Here is an 8092-nt window from a genome sequence, read left to right on the forward strand (position 1 = left end):
CACAAGCTGAACCTTGAAGGTGTTGTCTGTTCAGAAAAACAAAACACAAGACCTTGGATCAGTCAGTCGGTACATTAATAATGAAAAGATTTGCTAATGCCGTCATAAAGGTGTGTAATTTGTTTGGCAGCGTTGTGTAATAGCTTGACATGTAATTCAAACGTATTATTAAGGACGAAAATATGCTAAGTGTGACGTTTACATCCGCCTGTTCTTCCCTGCAGGATAAAAAACTGATTAAGACTCTTTTTGATGTGCTGGCTCACCCAAACAACTACTTTAAGTACACCACTCGGGAGTCCAACGAGATGCTTCCCCGCTCCTTCATCCGCCTCATAAGCAGCAAAGTCTCGGCTTTTCTGCGACCATACAAGTAAAGCTTACACGGCGACCGAAGCACCGGATTGTGACCCCCTCCCCCGACGCCCACCTCCACCTTACAGGCTACATCCCTCACAGGACTTACTAGTATGTTTACGCTCTCCTAATATCCATAAGCTTTGACAATAAACACTATGCAGACCTGATAAATACTGAGAATGTGTGTTTTAGGTTTGTTGTCAGTTTCCATTCAGCGGGGATGTAGAGTATTTCAGAGGGTTTGGTTTCTGTTGTGCAATGAAACCACACAAAAAAACAAGTGCCCATTTCAGACAGTAGGAGTAATGTTGTGTGTGTGGTTTGAGCTTGATAGAGCTTGCTATTGTATTTTAAATGAGCAGTTTGTGTCTCAACTCCTACCATTAAGTATGACTGTAAGTGTTGTGTAACCCTAGTTCCATCTCCAGTGTCTGTGTGCTGTCCTCGAGGAGGAGAGGTTGTTAAATTCATGTCGCAGCTGCGTTCCAGGTCATTCGAAGCCTTATTATATTTGAGCTCTTAGAGCAGTTTCCAAGGGTTTTACTGTTAAAACAGTTAATCTGTGTTTTGTTCCGTCTGTCTAGACTGTACCAGTGTTTTCCAACCTTCAGATTATTTCTGTTGCTCTTCTTTTTTTAAAGCAAATACAAACGGGATAATAATTCCAGGAACATAGTGGACATTTGGGAGATGAATAACAAACTAATAATTGTGAGAGCCACAGAAATGAGATAATGTGATGTCTAGTGGAACATGTCTCTGAGAGAGAGATAAGAGAGAAATGTCTTTGAGGGACATTATGTTTGCTGCTTCTTTTAAAAGGTCACTTTAATTCTTCAATCTCATATTGTCTGTCTTTCTGATGTACTCGACACTAATAGTCTCTACGTTTAAACTAAAGTTCTTATACACAGTAAGTTGATATTCTCACTGCCTTTCTGTGGACAACCAGTTTTTATTTCAATCTTGTAAATAATGAAAATAAATTAGACGAGGGTTGAATTCTTTAATCCTACATTTCTTTTGTTACGCAGGACCCCCAAATCACTTTTGCCCCACCAGTCTCAAATCCAAAGACACCAGTACCCTCTCAAACACACTTTGTTCATTCCCAATGAAGACAGCTCTTCCAAAGACCGCCCAAAACGGGTGGGTTTCTTTGTTTTGTGCACTAAAATCAGAGCCTGCAATCCTACCTTTTAGTACAAAGTGTAATGATAAAAAAACTACACCTTAATGTTGGTTACACCCTATTGTGACCCACAACAAAGCTTGTGAAATGTGTTCTAAGCTGCATTCCTGCTAAGACTCATTGTATGAAATATGTATCCGTCACTGGGGCAGAAAATGTTTGGGTTCCAACGTGTAACTAATCTCCTCTTCAGAGGAATACTAAAAAAGTCTGTTAAGTGTAATAATTAAATATGATTTGTTATGAGAACAGCAACCAAAACAGGGTAAAATTATTAGATTTTTTAGATCTAACACTTTGCTTCATCGGCCAAGTAGTTAGGAATTGTTGCGACATTTTTCTTGCTGAGAATTAGATGAGATTGATACCACTCTTATCTTAACATTAAATGTGAAGTAACAGCCTTCAGAAAGTTAGTAAACCACAAACAATAGAAACAGTTAGCCTGCCTATGTCCAAAGGTTACAAAATCAACCCACCAGCAACTCTAAAGATCCCAAACCAACATTAAAATCTTGTGCTTAGTAAAACTCAATATAATTTGCCGATGGTGCAGGACTTCCTGGAGTCTCTGCTTTTGTTGCCTCTCAACCTTGGTAACTGCATGAAGGACATTCAGAAAGAAAATAAAGTACTATTTTCCCCCAAATGTAGGGACTATTTTTAAAAACTCATAATCAGCACCACTGCAGTCAAATTGGTCCAAACGACTGCATGGTCAGAGTGATAACCCCAACCCCTTAATCCGTACATGCAGCCCTCTGGAGATATGAAATAGAGTTGACCCTTGCGCTCTTATCCCGTTTCCTTTTCCGGGGAGTTTTGTTTTGTCCCCACTCATGTAAATAAAAAAAGTGAGATGGTACACTTCCAATCCTGTACCACACTTTAGGATGACAAAGGGATGTTGACCATTTTGTCACACTTGAGGGCGATGCTGGACGAAACCATGATTTAATGTTGGTTTGTAATTCCTCCACACAGGCCTCAGTTTATCTCCAGGTATTAGACTCACCCCCCCAAACCAGAATCAGCTAATTTCCTGCAACCTTTTTTTTTGTATTGTTGCCTTTTAACGAGAGTTTGCTATGATGTATCATAGAGTTGATAATGATATTTGCACTTGAATTGTTCTTGCTCATGTAAAGAAATGTCTGGATTTTGTATTGTCTTTTTAAATGAATGGAATTGGTGTTCTTATTTTCTTGTAGCTTGTTTGTTCATGAAATGCTCACTCACCGTTTAGTCTATAGAGATGATACACATAACATTATCAACTGTTAAAGAAAAAAAACTATGTACAGGAGGTGAATGAAACAAGTTTGTACTTGTCGCTGCCCAAAACACTTATTGAAATAAACATACTGTACTTCAGCTTCATTTCAAATATTTAATGTCTTTACAATGAGTTCATACAAGTTTTATGAGCAAGTAAGAACATACATTACTATTAGTGTATTATAGTGCAGGAAGACAGTTTTAAGCTTAAGAGACCATTAGTCCCATCCTCTGGACTGCTGTTTAACCAGGTTGGGTTAAATAATGTAGTTCACATTTCAGCTAGCTTGTTAGCCCCTCCAGTTGGTGAGACTGCGACGTGCTGAAATAAACAGATGGTCATAAGTTTTGTAAAATATATATATTATGAAGAAATTCAACCAAGAATGTATTACTTACGTGTGCATTTAGGGAGGCCAGGGGACCAGCGGCCATCATGACCACAGGTAATGGAGCTGGGGCCGGACATCGTGTACCCCCACTCACACTCGATGGAGAGGATGTCCCTTTCTTGGAACTGCTTGTTCTGAGCTCTCATCCAGTAGGCATTGGCCACATTTGGAGATGGACATGATACCTCTGTGGAGAAATTGAAATAAATTCAGAAAAATATATAGTTGCTTAAAGGTCACCTATTAGGCAAAATCCACTTTGGGAGTGGCATCTTAAATTCCATTTAAAGTAAAAGACAGAATCAGCACTTTTGAAACAGGGCTGAAACAGAGGGGTTTATGGGATGCTACAATGCATGCTCTTGTATATGTATATATATATATATATATTGTATACATGTTTTGTATATATCTGAGACCTATAATATATTGAGGAAAAACAGTATAATAGGGGAAGTTTGTTGTAACTAAGAGTATCATGAACCTCTGCATTCAGGAGGAGCGTTACTCCACGTCCCGTCCTTGGTGCACCAAATGTTCCTTTGTCCAATGAGGGTTCCCGCGCGACAATGATAGCTGATCACAGTCCTGTATGTGTACGGTGGCTCGTGGCGGCCTCTCATCTCTGCGTTGGTCACTGTTGACGGCTCCTCACACACCACAGCTGTAAAAAGGTTAAATAGCGTTGGCACAGCTAAAGAGGAAGGGAAATGAATGATCAACTGTCAAATGATGCTTGTTCACCTCACCTTCACAAGCAGGAACACGTGCGTCCCAGCCTTTACTCAGGCAGTTTCTGGTTGCCTTTCCTACAAGACGATATCTGATGAAAAATTATCAAAAGTCAGAGAGTTTACAAGATGGAGAAAATCCTGTAAGTGTTAAGAATAACAGTATGTAAGAAAGCAGCGCAGTGGAAGGATCTTCCTCACCCCTCCTCACAGACAGCTGTAGCCTTGTCTCCAAACTCCAATCCAGTGTATGTAAACTCTCCATTCATAATCTCTCCTGCAGAGCCACATGACTTTCCTATTGGGGATAAATAAAAGGTTAAGTTAACCAGCTCATTGTGACCTTGTAAAATATTGTTTTTTATATTTATTTGCAGTCTATCCGTCATCAGGACTGTAAAATAGGTCTTTAAACGTCTGTTTGCACACAAAGACAGAAATATACAGAAGCCTTATTCGTCAGATTAAGAAAGCATGCACTTAAAAAAAAAAAAAAAACTATATTTAAATCATTGAGCGCAAATACACAAGACATATTTCTAGGAAATCCACATGTTTCAATAAAAATATAGAAATGCCTTTTAAACAAATGGTCAAAAATCAATGGTTGTGCAGCTCAATCAGTCAATAGACCTCTAAATGAGAAAAAGCAAAAGTATGATTTCACAAATGTTGTTCCATATTAATAGTGCAATGAAGAGGACAATTAGACATTTAGGAAAAAAGTAATAAATTAAGTCAGTATGATATGCTACTTAAGTCTTTACGTTGACATTTGAGCTTCAGTGGGGTCCACTGTCCCTCGATACACATGCGGTGTCTGCTGCCACCTGCCTGAACGTATCCGACATCACACACGTAATAGACTTTGTCCCCAGAAGCGAACAATGTCTTTCTGATGTACCTGTCGGCGAGGTTAGTGTTGTCATTGTTTACCGGCACCCTGCATCGCCCTGCTGAACAGAAACAACTTTAGAAACAGAGCTCTTCTTTTGAATAAACTGACATTTCTCCTTACTGCCAAAATGCTGACAACTTTCTTATGTGGTGGAAATACTAACTCACTGCCTTCATTGGGTGACAGAGTTTTGTTTGGTGCAGGCCGGCACCGAGGGGGCGGGGGCTGCCACAGACCACCAGCTCCACATCTGATGCTCTGAGCTCCATCCAGCTGGAAACCATGACTGCAGGTGAAGGTCACAGAGACCCCCACCCGGTGCACAGACACAGCTCCAGCACTGCTCACCAAGTGCCGGGCCACTGCAGGGGGGGGGCAGGTGGCCTCTCCCTCTGAGGAGATTTTCAATAGATTAGGTGATTCTCTTCCCTCCAACTTGCATAGAAAAATACCTAAACATGAGTAATATACTGAACAACCTTAATATGATATCACATCCTTATTGCATAATGGAAAATGTGTTTAAATGAAGTGAAGGATTAAGAAGAACACCTTCATTGTGCGTCACATGCAGACGGTAATTACTCATTTTTGACAACACTGCCCACTTGAGATCATCTATTAAGGTGCAGAAACTTCACCTTACTGTGTGTAAAGAATATAACTGGTTTGTGGATCATGAGTCTTTAGGGTTGCTCACCTTCACAATACGGAATGTCACTGGTCCAACCCGACTTCTTGCAGATAATATAATCAAGTCCTTTCAGAGAGTATCTGTGAACATAAACACAAATTCAAAGGCTTATTCTGATCAAGTTGTACAGGATGTCAATCATTCTTCTACGTACCCCTCATTGCATACAGCATAAGCTTTCTCCCCAATGAATGAGTTCCCTTCATACTGGAACTCTCCATGGGGCAGATCCCCGGCATTGCCACATGATTTCTCTGCAAAAAAGAAAGAGAGAGTTGATGGCCAATCAGAACAGGAATCAAGGGTGAAATATTATTTGCCAGCTGGGGAAAAGACAGAGATACATTTCATTTACAAATGGCAAAACAACCCTTATAAGCTGCTCCAAAGCCTATGTGCTAACCTCAGTGTGTTTTGTCACTAGGATTTGATGGGTGTTTTTATGGAAATATAAAAACATTTAAAAAAAACTGTGAAGTGTGTAAAGGCACCGTAATGCAAATGCTTCAGTTTGAGGACGGCAATCATCTGGTTTTCTTAAGTGCTTATTGTTGGGAATATGGCAGGTGGCAGCAGATACCACAGGTGTATCGAGGGACAGTGGACCCCACTGAAGCTCAAACGTAAAGACTTAAGTAACATATCATACTGACTTATTTTATTACTTTTTTCCTAAATATCTAATTGTCCTCTTCATTGCACTATTAATATGGAACAACATTTGTGAAATCATACTTTTGCTTTTTCTCATTAAGAGGTCTATTGACTGATTGAGCAGCACAACCATTGATATGTTGGAAATATTTTCTAAGGCTCATAACTTTGACCCAGCAGTTTATCAGTTCAAACTGTCCTGACTGAGCACAGCACCTGTAACCTTGGCTGCTGTGCTCTCAGTGTTTTGTCTCCCTGTTCCTGCCTGCTGGCGGCAGCTGATAGAGGTGTTATGGTTCTATCTTGTTATGCACAATGTTGATTATTTTCTCAGAACTAGCTAAATACATGGGTCTGGGGTAGAGTTCTTCAGAATTGGTTTGGCATCTCAACCGTGTGGTCAGATCGTGGCCCATGTCATGTCATGTGAATTCTCCGGCCGAAGCTCCAAATAAACCATCAGTGTTTGCCATCAAAGCTCCAGCTCTCCTCGTGTCTCTCTGAATCCAGTCTCCAATTGCTTCCGAAGTTTCCCCCATACTTATGATCTTAACACTTAACCATTTAAGCTCCACACAGATGTGTCTGATCATAAAAAAGGAATTGGCTATCTAGGATTTGCCTTTTACATCTTCATGTTATCTAAAATAATTGTTGGTATGTGTGAACTTTCATTAAAAAAAAATAGATACAAACTTATAAATATCCTTTAATCTAGTGTCATTGTTTGGGTAGCATCTTAATAAAAAGCTGCATACATATTTCAATGTTTTATCTTGTTTTATTCTAAAGCTAATTGCTTCGCTTTCAGACTTTAAAACATGTTATTGGTTCTATAAGATTTAGTAACCACGATATGTAATAGGATTACATGTAAGTTTACCCCATGGCCGCTAGTCAGTTTGTAAAATATGCTTTAAATCACATTACTCTAAACGTCTCGTTGAAAACCATCACAGAAACATTAACATTTAACCATATATTGACCATTTTAATGCTAAACTAGATAGCTCACAAGTATGCAAGGCACTTACTTTCGCATTTCAGAGTCAGTTTGCTCCATCCCCCAGCGACACACTGCGCGGCTCTGCTCCCCTCGGATGGAGTGAAGTCCTCGGCGCACTCATAGTACACCTTCTCTCCGCTCAGGAACTTCTGTAAACCGCTGTATTTATTCACTAGTCTCGCATGTTGGTACTCCGGTGGTGCCGAACATTGTTTTGGTAGTTGAGCTTTTATTTTGGAAAATGAAAAGATTTATTTTACATACAAATAACAAATAACAATCTGAACAATTTGAATTATTCTACTAATTACCTGAAACGCCAAGGGCAAACGATAAAAGCAGAATATTCAGACCGATATTCCTCATGTTTGTCGACTGTGTAGTTCCGTGTAACAAATCCTGCAGGCAGATGACGGATGAAATGGCACCAGCCGCTTCAGATTAAGCAATTTATAGTGGAGGGCTCACAGAGGGCGCAGCGGGGAAAACACAGCCCACATGAAAACAACAGAGCACACAGGACTACAAGACCAGGGACAGACTACTGCCCTCCAAACACATACAACTTTCTTTTTGTTGTATTGTCAACATTACTGTGATCAACCAAACCTATAACCTTATCCGTTTTTTAAACAGAACCCATGATTATCATTTGTCAAGTCTCAGACAAGTGAATTTAAATTTCTTTCAGTATTTAGGACAATAGAAAGAAAATGATATTTTCGTTCCAATAACTAAAGTCAATAGAGAGTCAAGAGAATGTAAGTAACTAAAACATAGTATAAAGCAGCGGTTCCCAACCTGTGGGCCGCGGCCCTCTAGTGATCCGCGAAGGCATTGCAAGTGGGCCGCCAAATTTAAAAAAAATTGTTTACAGGCTTAAAACA

At 39.8% G+C, this 8092-nt stretch overlaps 2 protein-coding genes across 6 annotated transcripts in view; one reads left to right on the forward strand and one right to left on the reverse strand.

Annotated features, from left to right (window-relative positions):
• scube3 (signal peptide, CUB domain, EGF-like 3) overlaps window positions 1–2926 on the forward strand; it is a 71852-nt gene extending 68926 nt beyond the window's left edge. For all 3 annotated transcript variants that reach the window (XM_034210993.1, XM_034210994.1, XM_034210995.1), the window contains one exon: window positions 225–2926. In XM_034210993.1, the coding sequence (XP_034066884.1) occupies window positions 225–377 (153 nt within the window). In that variant the 3' untranslated portion in view covers window positions 378–2926. The remainder of the gene's footprint in view (window positions 1–224) is intronic.
• Window positions 2927–2928: 2 nt separating this feature from the next.
• si:ch73-217n20.1 (complement receptor type 1) lies at window positions 2929–7657 on the reverse strand. 3 transcript variants are annotated; one of them, XM_034210997.1, is made up of 11 exons: window positions 7517–7657; window positions 7234–7431; window positions 5700–5799; window positions 5552–5625; window positions 5019–5243; window positions 4721–4906; window positions 4155–4251; window positions 3972–4045; window positions 3707–3886; window positions 3230–3409; window positions 2929–3142 (listed from the first exon to the last, which is right to left on the reverse strand). In XM_034210997.1, the coding sequence occupies exons 1-11, from the start codon at window positions 7569–7571 to the stop codon at window positions 3102–3104; spliced, it is 1410 nt and encodes a 469-aa protein (XP_034066888.1). In that variant the 5' UTR covers window positions 7572–7657; the 3' UTR covers window positions 2929–3101. The 3 variants fall into 3 exon arrangements, with proteins under 3 accessions (XP_034066888.1, XP_034066887.1, XP_034066889.1); XM_034210996.1 differs by having other exon boundaries at window positions 4721–4909; XM_034210998.1 differs by having other exon boundaries at window positions 2929–3152; window positions 4721–4909.
• Window positions 7658–8092: the final 435 nt, after the last annotated feature.

Source organism: Gymnodraco acuticeps, unplaced genomic scaffold (genome assembly GCF_902827175.1).
Source record: "Gymnodraco acuticeps unplaced genomic scaffold, fGymAcu1.1, whole genome shotgun sequence".
NCBI lineage: Eukaryota > Metazoa > Chordata > Actinopteri > Perciformes > Bathydraconidae > Gymnodraco > Gymnodraco acuticeps.

Excerpts from the sequence above, each read along its gene's own strand:
- si:ch73-217n20.1 (XM_034210996.1), bottom strand. The coding sequence starts at position 7,571 with ATGAGGAATATCGGTCTGAATATTCTGCTTTTATCGTTTGCCCTTGGC. Across the intron at positions 5,626-5,699 it reads TATGCTGTATGCAATGAGGG|ATACTCTCTGAAAGGACTTG; the intron begins GTACGTAGAAGA and ends TTATGTTCACAG. Across the intron at positions 5,244-5,551 it reads TGACATTCCGTATTGTGAAG|AGGGAGAGGCCACCTGCCCC; the intron begins GTGAGCAACCCT and ends AAATCTCCTCAG.